This window comes from Mus pahari, chromosome 5 (genome assembly GCF_900095145.1).
Source record: "Mus pahari chromosome 5, PAHARI_EIJ_v1.1, whole genome shotgun sequence".
NCBI classification, from domain to species: Eukaryota; Metazoa; Chordata; class Mammalia; order Rodentia; family Muridae; genus Mus; species Mus pahari.
The window spans coordinates 58969103-58982883 of record NC_034594.1 but is presented as its reverse complement, the minus strand read 5'-3'; the positions used below and the strand labels follow the sequence as shown (position 1 = coordinate 58982883).

At 39.9% G+C, this 13781-nt stretch overlaps 1 protein-coding gene across 12 annotated transcripts in view; it reads left to right on the top strand.

The window, feature by feature from the left end:
- The window catches only part of Dock10 (dedicator of cytokinesis 10), a 243697-nt gene that overhangs the window by 38769 nt on the left and 191147 nt on the right, over nt 1-13781 (top strand). For 9 of the 12 annotated variants that reach the window (XM_029538335.1, XM_029538331.1, XM_029538334.1 and 6 more), the window contains exon 1: nt 8217-8479. The exons of the other annotated variants lie outside the window; for them this stretch is intronic. In XM_029538335.1, coding sequence (XP_029394195.1) covers nt 8318-8479 — 162 coding nt within the window. In that variant the 5' untranslated portion in view covers nt 8217-8317. Of the gene's footprint in view, nt 1-8216; nt 8480-13781 lie in introns of those variants that run through there. 12 annotated transcript variants of the gene reach the window in all.

The following is a 13781-nucleotide window of genomic DNA, read 5'->3' as shown; positions in this document are numbered from 1 at the left end:
AAGAAGGAGAAGGAGAAGAAGAAGAAGGAGGAGGAGGAGGAGGAGGAGGAGGAGGAGGTGGTGGTGGCTAAGCTGCTTTAGGTTTTAAAAAGAAGGTGACCCTTATCCTATGACTACCTCCAATCCCCGCCACCATCTTTGGTTAAAACCTGGCATGTGTTGTTACCTTTCAAATGTTTTTTATCTGAGGGTACGTTCAAAACCTGGGTCTGGTAAACAGCTAAGCTCAGATGTGCTCAAGTTTCCAGCCTCCTTCTCAGCTTCCTAACTGATTTGGGAGAACATTCGTCAGTGGCTTTGAAAACTGTCATCTTTAAGTTTAAAGAGCAACCCGTGATTATCACAAACTAAATTTCATCTGAGATGTTCCGGACATGGGTGGTAAATTCCTGCCATGACTCAAATTCGAAAGTAAGCATGAGAAATAAAGCAGGGCAAGTGCTGAAAGGAGAGTTAGTCACTTATCGAGTCACTTATCAAGAGTTAGTCACTTACCGTAGCTAACTTTTGAAAATAGCTGAGTTTACTCAGTTTAGTCCCCTAACTTTTCATTGTGAATCACAGAAAGTACTTATCAAAGTAAAAAAAAAAAAAAAAAAAATCCCTTCGAAACGTCTCAAAGATCTCTCTGGCCCTACACCACAGCTACTGGAAATCTGATTTTTCCTGGTACATCAGTGTCACTGTGAACTCCCCTTTACATGCAGAGCTTAATACTGTGTCATTCACACAGACCTTTATTCTGTTTATAGTTTATAACATAGATTAATTCCAGATACTATGACCTTGATTTATTTTTAATCTTTTTATTTTTGTTGAGTTGGCTACCACTGGTCCTTTCCTTTGTGATGGATCAGTTCCTTTGTAGATAGTTCATATTTTAAGTTAGCCTTACTCAGTCTTGGACTTACCCCACTTCACTGGTGAGGTAGAACAAGTTGCACTGCCCAATCTATCTCTTTTGCCTTTGTATCTTTTTCTCTAAGATATTTATTTTATGTATACGAGTACACTGTAGCTGTCTTCAGACACACCAGAAGAGGGAATTACAGATCCATTACAGATGGTTGTGAGTCACCACGTGGTAGCTGAGAACTGAACTCCGGACCTCTGGAAGAGTAGTCGGTGCTCTTAACTGCTGAGCCATTGCTCCAGCTCTTGACTTTGTATCTTTTTATCTTTGTACTTTGAAGTGAAAGATCATTACTCATTGGTACTTACATTCGGTTGCTTAGGAAACCGTGGTAACAATAAACATCGTTGCATTGACCTGAGTGGCAAAAGGAGAGCTAAGTGTATTTCTGCTAGTGTTATACACTGTCTTTGTTACAACTCTACTGCACAGCTAAAGAAAACTGAAGTCATATTCTCAACAATAAAACCAGGATTCAAAGTCAGGTCTTTTTGACTTCAAAGTTTCTATTTAATACTTTGAGCCACTTTCTATATTTCCACACTGGAATAATGCAACTTGGTGTCTCCTATCAGGAGCACAGCCAAAGTCCTGGTTCTCAGTAGGCTGGCTTCATGGCAGGACTGACCATAGTCCTTAGGAGCTAAGTATGCTTGTCTTCAACAGGAACATACTTCCTCTTCTAACTGACCGTTCCATGTTCATATTTGATTAGGACATTAGTTGTTTTATTTCTAACCAAAAGTTACTGCCAGTTCAGTTTAGCAGACTTCTGCAGAGTCCCATGTAATGTAGCAATGACAGTGTGAGAACCAACCCCCTAAACTGCTCCCATATACTTTGTAAAATTAAGCATGAGCCATCTCTTTCTAGCGCTACAGAAATTGTGTTTGTTCCTTCCTGGGACTTGGCTGTAATTAGAGTAGTTGAAGTTGCAAAATGAGAAACCTCAAGCTATCCAAGCATTGTTATCATACTTCAAATTTGTTTACTTGTAGGAAACGACTACATATGGTTCTGGAACTTGTGACCCATTACCATGGCAACTAGCTTCAAAACACAGGGGAGGCATATCTAAAAATCCTTCTTTCCCTATCACCCAGGGAACATTATGTGCCCGTAGACAAGAAAAGGCAGGTAGGAAAAAAAAAAAACAAAAAACATTTGTGGAGGAGGTGAGGAGAAAACAGGCAATAGCAGGAAATCTTTAAGTCTTGTTTTTTTCAATGGTGATGAGACAGATAAACAGAATACATCCTCTGCATCTGATACTGGGATGAGCCCTTGACATGTGTGTTGGGTCCTCGTGAGGACTTATACTTTAATAGACAAGGAAACTGCTTAGGCTGAGAAGGGCAGTAAATGACTCAATAGGAATGTAAATTTGGACAGCCAACTTCCTGATTTTTTTTTTTTTTGGTCTAACTGCTATACCATTAAGAAGAAGAACGATTTATTGTGTTCAGTGCAACATGAGCAATGTAATACATGATATTAATGGAACATTTAAATTACCCATGCACTCAGCAGGAAGCTCACTTAGAGAGTATGAAGGTTTATTCCTTGATGCATCTAAATGTACCAGCAAAAGAGGAACTGGCTTTTGTGCCATGCCAATGCCAATGAGAAGAAAATGAAGATAAGGGGGGCTTGACAACTGCACCTGTGTTCTTAAAACAATAAAAGCACATGCTTGCTCCCAACGTGATTAGTTGTAAATTGTACAACTCATTCAGCATTCAGGAAAGTCACCAGTAAGAAGGAGGCCACTATAATTAAGGGAAAATGAAGAAAGGAAGAAGGAAAGAGAAGAAATCTTCAAACAAAATTATGGGCGGGGGGGGGGGGAACAGGCCCTAGGTTACTACTGAAGTTTGTGCATTTGCTAAGTCCTTGAGTTAAAGTAGGCATGGAAGACGCAAGTTGATGCCTTAAGGAGAATCATATTTGGTGCTTATAGTTTCCACTGTTCAGCTAAAAAGGCCCCGGTGCCTTCCTAGACATTCAATTCAGATTATGTGTAAAAGGACGTACCTTTTACACATGAAGATAGATACAGATGAAAATCCTTCATAGTCCCTGCCTGGAAAACAGCCAAATCCTGTGATTTGGCTCTACTTGACTTGGAACTAAAATCTATTTTCCTTTATCCTTTGAGTGTGCTCCTCCTTTGGGTTAATTTTGCTTGGAAAGATCTGAGCCTCTGAGATGGTGGTGGAAAAAGTGGTACTGGTGATGATGTTATCTTTATGTTTCTACTGATCGATGTGTTCATCAAACAAAACTTCATTTTGTTCCCCTGTTGAAGATCTGCCCAGCCTAAATACGTAGACGGGTTTTCTGGCTCCCTGCCTTAGTCCCTAGGTCTTCCCATATTTTTCCTATCACAAAATCAGTAGAGTACACCACATAGGGGTGGAAGGACAGGGACACAAAGTCTGGGAGAGAATTGAGCTCAGCTAACATATATGTTGCTGTAGTTAGGGTTTCCATTGCTGTGAAGAGACACCATGACCAAGGCAACTCTTATAAGGATAGCATCTAATTGGGGCTGGCTTGCAGGTGTAGAGGTTCCATCCCTTATCAAGGTGGGAGCATGGCAGCATCCAGGTAGGCATAGAACAGGAGGATCTAAGAGTTCTACATCTTCATCTGAAGGCCACTAGGAGAAGACAGGTTCCCGTGTGGTTAGGAGGAGTTTCTTATTGCCCATCCCCACAGTGACACACTTCCTCCAGCCAGGCCACACTTACTCCAACAAGGGCGTACCTCCTAATAGTGCCACTCCCTGGTCCAAGCATATTCAAACCACAACATATGTCATCATATGTGTCATTTGACATATCGATTGTCATTATCTCTGAAGACAAGTAACTGATGCCTTATGTAGTTGTGACAAGAACAACTTGTCAACTGAATCCCCATTATATCCATTCTGGAGATATTCTGGTGTTTTCTATCTTCAGTTCATTAGGATCAGCAAGGTTCAGTTTTCATAATTCAGTGATGTGCAGGTTCTCCTCTGCCAAAGAAGCCCAACTTCCTCTTCTCATGAGTCCCTTCTGTACTACTCTAAGTCATCTTCACCTGGTATAGGGAAAGAGGAAGGTAACAAATGTGCTTTTTCTGCTTCAGAGTTCTGGGCCTGCAGACTCCACTTACAGGGAAGCTGGGCTCTGCTAGCCCAAGGACACATCACACACACACACACACACACACACACACACACACACACACACACATACAAGTGTCTTAGACAACAAAAATAGTTTCAACTCTAGAGACTGGAAACTCAAATTTCCTTCTCATCTATATAGCTGCCTTCCTTCTGTGTCTTCTGTGGCCCCTTTACTATGTGTACATAAAGACAGTGTCTCTTCCTATTATAAAGGCATCTGTCTTCATGGATTAGGGTTTCGCTATTATGATCTCACTTAACCTGTAACCTCTCTCTCTCTTTAAATGGTAAAATACTCTCTCTCTCTTGAAATGTGGTCATGAGGTGGGAATTTGTTCTTACTATAGTTCAGTCAAACAACAGAAATCTTAGCATTCCTACAGATTTCTCATTTTTGAGAAAGGTCTACTCAGAACTTATTACAGTCTTGAGATGGTGACCTCAAACTAACATTGAGGAACACAATGTAGGACAGGCCACCAGGATGACCACAAAACACAAAAGCTCTCTGTTCCTACCATGACACTTTCAGTGATCAGTCCTGGTTTTGTAGTACCAGTGATCAGTCCTGGTTTTGTAGTACCAGTGATGATCAGTCCTGGTTTTGTAGTACCAGTGATGATCAGTCCTGGTTTTGTAGTACACGTATATCCTACAGAGATGGCAGAAGGCCCCCAGACCCCAGCTACAGGTCAACATTCTCTCTCAGGAGCCAGAGAAGCACCAAATGTTTGAGGAGGCAAAGAACTCAGGCTTCACCCTCATCCTGTCCAACTACAATCCAATCCAAGATGGTCAGGATAGATTTAGATACAAGGCAAGACAGATGAGCTATATAGATTTAAACATACAACTCTTACATAATTTAACAAAGCTGGAAAGCTAGAATACTTTCAGTTGACATTATTTATTTAAATTAAATGTGTTTCCTTTCCCATTAAAGAAAACAAGACTTTTGGATATACTACCCTAGTGGTGGAAATAGCTGCACCTACACTTAAGGAACTTTTAAGCCAAAAAATCTTAGACAGCAGCTACATTAAAACTCCCTTCACTTAGCAAGATGAGCCAATAGTAGCCAACGAGCAGTCTTCTGAGTCAAGAGCAGGCAGCCTTTTGGTGTGGCAGGTTATTTGGGAAATGATTTCGTATCCCTGTCCCTTAAGTCTTCCTCTGCCTCCTCCTCTTCCTCCTTCTCCCCCTCCTCCACTTCATCCTCCTTCTTTATCTTTGCCCATCTTCAAATGCTTTTACCTCTTACAGCATCTTTCTGCCTAATATACCAAACCCTAACAATTGCATCTTATTTTGCCTCCTTTTGTTTCTGTTGGAAGGAAGGTTAATTCAAATCTATATAGCATGGTTTTCTCAAGCTTTTTCCCCCCACTATGCATTGTTTTAAGATTTTTGTAAATGTTGGATGAATTGATATACAGTATGTATTTAACAACTCAAACTCTTGTTCCCAGCACCTTGGAAGGCTTAGTAATACACATTGTTAGTGGCAATATCCCTTCATATTAGAAAATGAAGTTAAAAATATCACCAATTGAGTTTACATTTAGTCAGTGTCTGATGAAGTCATGAAATCATGTCCACTTAGGAGAAAGTTGTAGATGAAAGTGAAGGAAAGTCTCCATAAGTTAGTTACAGGTTGGGTCATCTTTGAAGCCAGATTAATGATTTACATGAAAAGCAAGCAGACTCAGCACAGAGGTGGACAGCTCATTTTTAAAATGTTTCATTTCTGCCCATGTCCGTGCTATGTTGACATAAGGGAAAGCTTTTTTGAACATATTTCTGTCTTCTTCCCTAATCAGACCCACACCTTGCAGCCATATAAACCTTAGGTCTCACAACCTAGCCCCTTGCCACTTTACTGTTGAACATGTCTGACCCTCACCTCCCATCTTGTTCTTTAGCCAGTGGATAACTGTTTTATACTCCGGATTCAAAAGGAAGTCATCCTTGGTCAGTCTCTTAAAATAGAGAGTTAGAGTCAAAAAGAAAGAAGGAAGGAAGAAGGAAGGAAGAAGGGGGGGAAGGGTAGCGAGAGCCCCTCCCTAGCAGTCCATCAATAATAGGGGCAGATTCTTCAGAGCCAGAGAGGATCGATGCAAACAGGCTTCTAATAGCTAGAAAGCATCCCGTGTATGTCCCTAAAGACTGTGCCATCTGCCAAAACATCAGACTCCAAAAGCCACCCCAGAGTGTTAGTCAGACTTGAAGAGAGGTCACCAGAAAGAAGTTCAGAAGCCAAAGTATGCCTTTGAGCCACTGGCATGTGTGTGACTGAGCTAGGACTCTTTCCCTTTCCATTTTCCAGCTAGAGCTGGAGGTGGGTCTGGTTAGCCATGTGCTCATGAGCAGGTGATTATAACCCATGTAAAGCACTGGAGAGAGTTCTGCTATGAGATGGAGGATAGGTGACTGGTGGTCAACCGCATCCATCCATCCAGAGCCTGAAGGGACATCCATATTTCACAGGGTATGTGCACAAACTCAAACTTGGCACGTGTTAGTCTGTTCAATAGACTTGCACCAGATGAGCTAAGCTGTGGCCTCTTGTCAGTAAATGCCCCAGTCCTCTGGAGTGAAATGGTTTTGATTAGAGCACAGTCATGGCCGACAGAGGTCCAGAGGAACTTAAGGGCTTGCCAGCACTGTCAGCGTGTGTTTTTAATTTTTTTTTCTTCTATCTCTGGCAGCACTAAAATATGTTTTCTCAAAACAGAATGAGTTGAAAACTATTGGCAGGCAGAACTTCTTAAAAGAGAAGGGGGGAAGAAGCATGTTTTATTTCTTTGGCAGACATACCAATTAAAACGGTACTGTGTTGTGACAGATTACTGAGTAATTAATGCCTAATTGAGCATTTTTGCGATATGCTTCTGTGAAAGGGGCGTGGCTATGGCTGGGCCAGCCACACCTTACAGAAGAGTACGCCTTCCCTAAACTGCATACAGTAACATGCTGTACACAAGGAGCCCCAAAAACTCAACAGAAGATTGTTCTGTTTTGATTTTTTTATTATTTAAATCTCTGAGAGCTGAGCTGAAAAAAATCAGCTTGGCAGGAAGATCCTAACATTGAAAATCCTCCCGGGATTTCATGCTTTCCTCGTTTGTAAGCAAAGTCCATTTTCCATGAGATATTTTTAGCTCATGTATCCCCTGCTGCCCTATTCTCTTTCAGTATACCATTAGATCTTGAGGCCATTCCAGATGGGTCATGTGATTTCTAAGTATCCCTCTTTGGTTGCCTCCTAAGTGACTAGTCTTCCAGAAGCCAGGGAACACTAGACACTTCACTACCAAAGATCCCAATGTGTTTCTGCAAAGCTTTAGTTCTTATTGATAGGATGTTAAAATGTTTTCCAGCTGTTTCTAAGAGGTCAGCTTGGCAGAGTGCAACGGGTGACCTCAGATAGAGAGAGATTTTTCAGCCCTGTAAACCGCCTATGTAAATATAAAAATGTATTAGGCTGCAGAACTGTGTGTGTGGGAACAGAACAACTACACCATTGAAAAGAAATCACGGAGAACACTGCCATCTCTCATATGGTCTGTTATCGCATGCATACTTCTTTGATAAACCGTCTTGATTCGGGGCACTCTACATTTCTGATGCTGATCACTCTTCTGGAATTTATGCAAAGTAAAATACCAACAGCTTAATGAGGTAACCAGAAAAACTTTCTTCAGAAAGTGTTTACATATTTTAAACTATCCTCAGTCAATATCCTGCTCATTTGCCTCGGGAGAAAAAAAGACAGCATGAAGTCCGATTTCTAGTTGTTTAATTTGAAGAATGATCTATGGTGTATGTGTGTGTGTGTGTGTGTGTGTGTGTGTGTGTGTGTGTGTGTAGTGTGTGTGAGTGTGTGCATATGAGTAGGAAAGACATATTTATCCAGAGTCTGAAGCAGGAATCAAAGACAGTCATTGTAATAAACAGAAACCACGTTTTCAAACTGTGCACTGAGAAACCTTCGCTGGATGAAGCACTCTGATGTTGTTGAGTGTGTTCAGTTTCCGTGGATCAAATCTTTCCCATCTCTGCATCTGAGCTATTTGGCTATGATCAGATGATCAGAGCTGGAGGAAGTGATTGGAGGGTGAGCTGACTGCAGCTGCCGTGTAGGCTCGTTCTCAGGGACAAGGAGCCACTGTTTTTCAAACACCACATCAACATAGAAGTTATTCTGTAGGCTCCAGGATGCAGCGATGGGCTGCACTCCCAGTATTGTTCTGCTCCAAGCTTTCCGCTCTGTGGTCCAGAGGAGCTGTCCACACATTTGCAGAAGACGCCAGGAGGAACCGTCCCATGAAATCTTGCCTCTCGAAAGTGACGACGAAATGATGAACAGACCCAGAACCCTCATCATGGTACTGTATTCTTGGCAAACAGCCTCTTTTGATTGAACTGTTATTACGGAGAAAGATGCTGCATTTGGGGAGGTTTGGGTGTTTGGCTTTGGATCAAGATATGTGTGACCTCAAGTTTTCTACTTTCTTGTGGCTGTTTGGGGGGGAAAAAATCTCTCAGAAGCATTGCTAACATTTAGAGAGCTGATTTTCTTTTTCTTAGATCTGTCATGTAAATGTGTGGTGTGCTTCTGAGAAAGCCTCTGCCTCCTAGCATTTGTGTGTTATTAACTGCAGAATGGGAGGGAGGGGAGAACAGAAATACTGGACATTTTATTTCAGTGAATTCTGCTGTGTAAGTCCTAGCTTGGAAGAGGAGCCCAGAATGTGTGTAAATATATATATCACCTATAAACAATCACAGGAGTTAGACCTCTAACTTCAAGCTATCTCGGGTTGTTTTCCTGTCCTTTTTCTGACTCTGAAAAGGAAATGCTTTTTTGAAAAGCTTAGTTAACTTTGGCACAGAATCAGAGTCATGTATTGGGATTTTGTGGAATGTGTGGTGTTTTTATTAGAAAGTTTTTCCTGCCAACTGTCAAATTATGTAATTTTTTTTAAAATTGGTGTTTTTATCATTGTAGCTAGTGTTACTCCTCTGTGGCTGCATTTGAGTAGCAAGGATTAAGTATAGAGTCTCTCCTTACTTTAAGATTTGGGGAAGAGATCTGCTTAGTCATTGAAATCCCCCATCCAGCTATCGGCTGTGTGCTGAACTTTCCCAAACTGGAGAGGTGTTGAAGACAGAGTACTTTCAGCGAATGACTTGTCTTTTCTCTCTTAGATTTCAGTGTTCAAGGATATAGTAAATAAAAATGAATGAAAAAATAACCTGTTGCACTCACAGTTCTTTATCAAAAGTCATCTGGCCCTGGATATGCCTCTGAGTGACAGGTGACCACAGGGTAACATTGTACCCCAACTCCTTGACAAGTCAAAGTTTGAGTTTTCACAAAGTAATATTGCTCTTGAATTTAGGGTTATGATTGTCTCTGCAGGGAAGCATGAAATCCAAAAAATTCACACTCATTACCTCTATAAAACTTAAAAAGACTTGAGATTGATTGATGGTCAAAAAATCTTGTTTTCTAATTTTTACCAATAGTATAACATTCATAGATTATAGATGTGCATTTGTGCATGTTGTACAAACCAATAGTTTTTCATCTTAGATTATAATTTTTTCCAAAATAAATAGATAAGGTGTTTTAAATTATTAAATACTAATTAACTATTTTTCTAAGTTTCCTTTCAATTTATATAGTTCTTTTATTAGCATTAAATAGAACGTCATGGATTGAGATAGCCCTAACATTTTGAATTTATATCATTTTATACCATTTATTAAATCTATTTTCCTAAAAATAAAAGTTTCTCATCTCTCCTCCCCCCCCTCTCTCTCTCTGTCTCTGTCTCTGTCTCTGTCTCTGTCTCTGTCTCTCTCTCTCTCTCTCTCTCTCTCTCTCTCGTGTGTGTGTGTGTGTGTGTGTGTGTGTGTGTGTGTGTGTTTGTGTTTGGGGTTGTAAATGAGTATTTTATCATGTTTTTTGCTTCAGTGACTTTAGGACAAATTAAAAGTCCTAAACTCTAAACTCTGAAAACAAAAAGATTTCATCTTGTCATGATAACATACAATATATTTGAAAATCTAAAAGAAAGAATTTTGAATATTTTTTTACCACAAATAAATGACAGATGTGTGAGGAACTAAATATACTTTCCTTGATCTGAACTTGATGTAATGAATACATAGATTGAAATATCACATGGCACCCCATAAATGTGTGCAACAATGTGTCAACTGGAAAGTTTAACAAGACAAATCAGAAGTTTGAACAACTGGGTGCCCTGTTAACATTCCGGAACTAAGTGTCAGCATTAGCATTGTACAGACCACGAGGCCACTGGTTCCCAAAGCCACTCTGCTTTCCACCTTGTTAGAGTCTTAATGAAAACAAACTCCTGGGCCAAATAGAGTAGCCTATGCTCCTACAAAGTCATTGTGCCTCTTGAAAATGTCCTCTCAGGCGACTCCAGAATTCACACGCGTAGCACAGTGAAGAAAACAAAACCATCAGAAATCTCTGGCTTGGCTGTAAAGTTTGAAGATGTCGGTGCATTTCAGGAGGCTCTTTAATAGGTGCATTAACCTATTTAGTGAACAAATTTGTTAGTGAGAGCATGCCCACCTTCCAAGATAGTACTTTGGGAAGTTTTACTTGCCTCTACTCCATGTGGAAGCTACTATGCGTGTAGATCCTTCCCCTGTAGCCTCCAGTAACTTTCTATGGGAAGAGCTGGTGGGGATGCTGGGAGTCTGTGGTTTCAGCAGTTCTGTTTTATTCCAATAGAGGACCACCTCAGTACCACGATGAAGAGCCTGGCTCACATGGCTTAGGTTTGAAAGATGAGAATCTAACCTCTCCACAGAGATCCCCTTCAACCTGTGGATTTGAATGTCAGCTCATGAATTTGAGAGTCTCTAAAAGGGACTAGGGATACAGAGAGCAAAACTAGGAGCAGTGAGAAGACTGGTAGACAGAAAGCTATGGCAGTGCTCCAGCTAAAACCCAGGATGATTTTCTCACAGATTTGTGAGAAGTGTTTAGATTCTGGATACATTTCAGTAGCAGAATAAGTTGGGTTTGCTATGTGTTATTTGCCAAGCATGGGGGAAAAGAGCAATCTGGGTTTACTGTGCACATTTTTTAAGGGTTTATTTTTTATCGTATGTATACGAGTAATTTGCCTGCATATATCTCTAACATGTTCATGCTTGGTGCCCACAGAAAGCATGCAATCTCATGGGACTGAATTGCTGGGGGTTGTGAGCCACTAATTGTAGCTCTTGGAAACTGATCCCAGGTCCTCTGTAAGAGCTGCAAGTGCTCTTAAGTGCTGAGAGATCTCTCTGGCCTCTGCTGTTAAGTTTTGATGTGTACATTCAAAATCATGGTATCCTTCAGTAGAAAAGTGTATGAGAACAGGAGCTCAGGAACAAGATTCTAAGTGCATTATAGAGGTGCTGAGTTCTCAGTGCCTTATAGGTCTATGATGGCAAAGTCAAGTAGGAAGCTAGATATGTGACTCTGGAGTTTTAAGGAAATTCATAAGGAGGAGTAAAGCGTGGCTGAATGTAAATACCAATGAATGATTGATAAATGGGCAAATGATTTACTAAGGTCCTGTATTATTTATAATGTGTAAGTCCATTTCACAGCTAAGCACATATTACCTTCTAACCTGTCTGAGGCCAAATATATATATATATATATATATATATATATATATATATATATATATATATATATAAAATCTTGTATATATGGTATATAGGATATAGGTAAGAATTAACTCTATGTTTTTTTAAATTTGTTTCAGTGGTACCTAGAACAATGCTTTTATAGACAAGAAGTGTGTAAGGATCTGTAGATTGACATCTTTGAGCAGTTAACACCAAGATGAAAAGCTTGGTGAAACTTTTAACCATTAATGAAATTGTACAGGAGTGAATTAAGGAAGGAGATAAACACAAGGGCTATCTGTTGATATCTTGTAGTTATGGTATTGCCACTCAGGACTTGAATACAGATTTATATACTAAAGAACTTGATTTTAGTTGTTCTAGCCTTGCACAGAAATCAGCTTAGGACTTTCATGATTGTGCTTGGATGTGTGGTCCAAAGGCAGAGCTTTGCTTAACATGAAAGTGAATTTAGTCCTTTTGGCATTTATCAGGGTCCCGTTTAAGTCCAAACAGCTGAGACTATTAAAATTCAGTGAAGATGAACTGGCCAAAAAAAAAAAAAAATGAATACATTTCTTCCTTCAAAGTTTTAAATTTCCCATTATGAAGAAACTTTTCTGATGGGAGAAATTACAGAAATATGTGAGTTGGTGTATGTGTATAGTTGTTGGTATAGAGTCAGAACTCAAGCTTGGATTTCATTCCTTAGGACGTTTTCTATCCTTTCCTTTCCTTTCCTTTCCTTTCCTTTCCTTTCCTTTCCTTTCCTTTCCTTTCCTTTCCTTTCCTTTCCTTTCCTTTCCTTNCCTTTCCTTTCCTTTCCTTTCCTTTCCTTTCCTTTCCTTTCCTTTCCTTTCCTTTCCTTTCCTTTCCTTTCCTTTCCTTCCCTTCCCTTCCCTCCCCTCCCCTCTCCTTTCCTTTTCATTCTTTTTTTTTTTTTGAGACAGTTTTTCTCAACTTCCTGAAACTTACTGATTATGCTAGCCTGGTGGACCATCACACACAGTCATCTGCCCTTTTCTCCCTATCCAGAACTAGGGTTTCAGGTGTGTATCACCATAGCCTGCTCTTTTATGTGGAGTCCAGAACCTAAACTCAGGTCTTTATGCAGTGCAACAAGCACTTTACCAACTAAGCTATTTCCTCAGTCACACAAAATATTTATGAATCATTTTTTCTTATTCTGCTTATAGCCTGTTTTGATAAAGCTTACAGATACCAAATTTAATGTATATAGATCTATTTTCTGGTTAATTCCTGTAATTTCTTATGCCTTATAGTCACTGCTAACCACATAGGTTTTCTTCATTTTTAAATCCTTTTTCCTTCCTCTCAAATAAAGAATGGTTATCCATTGACACAAGAGGAGACTTGGGAACCAAGGATCAGTCATCCTTCTGATTGTATCTATCTATATAGTGAATCTTCACATAACAGATTCACAAGTCTCGACCTGAAATTGAAACATTTTAAAAATCCACTAATATTTTGAGATGATCCTGAAACAATAGAAGACATAAAAAATTTAAGTTTGGGCATGACAGAGATATAGTGTATGCATAAAGTCAAATATGGCTTTAATTTTTACTTTTGCCCAAAGATCAAGAGATGTCTCAATATGTGGTAAATCTGGGTAGTGAAATCATTGCTAGTCAATGATGTGCACATCCAGGATAAACTTATCATCTTGAGGGACTCTTAGTTACAATTGCCACCCTAAGACCTCCATCATAAACTGTCCTCTGATACTGGAGAGTTTTCTCCACCCAGTGTCTTTGTGAACTATACAGTTCTCATGTCAAATTCTATCTTTAGCCCACAACCCACGAAGAAGGAATGCTCCTCACAATTTTAAGATGGCATAAAATAAAGGGACAAAACCAAACATAAAGATGAGAAAAGAGGAAAGAGAAAAGGCCAGAGGATGGTGTACCAAATCTAAAACACTATGCAATCCTTCAATACTATAGTGACAGAAAACTTTGATGACCCTTGTCTGGTAAATGACATGGCCTC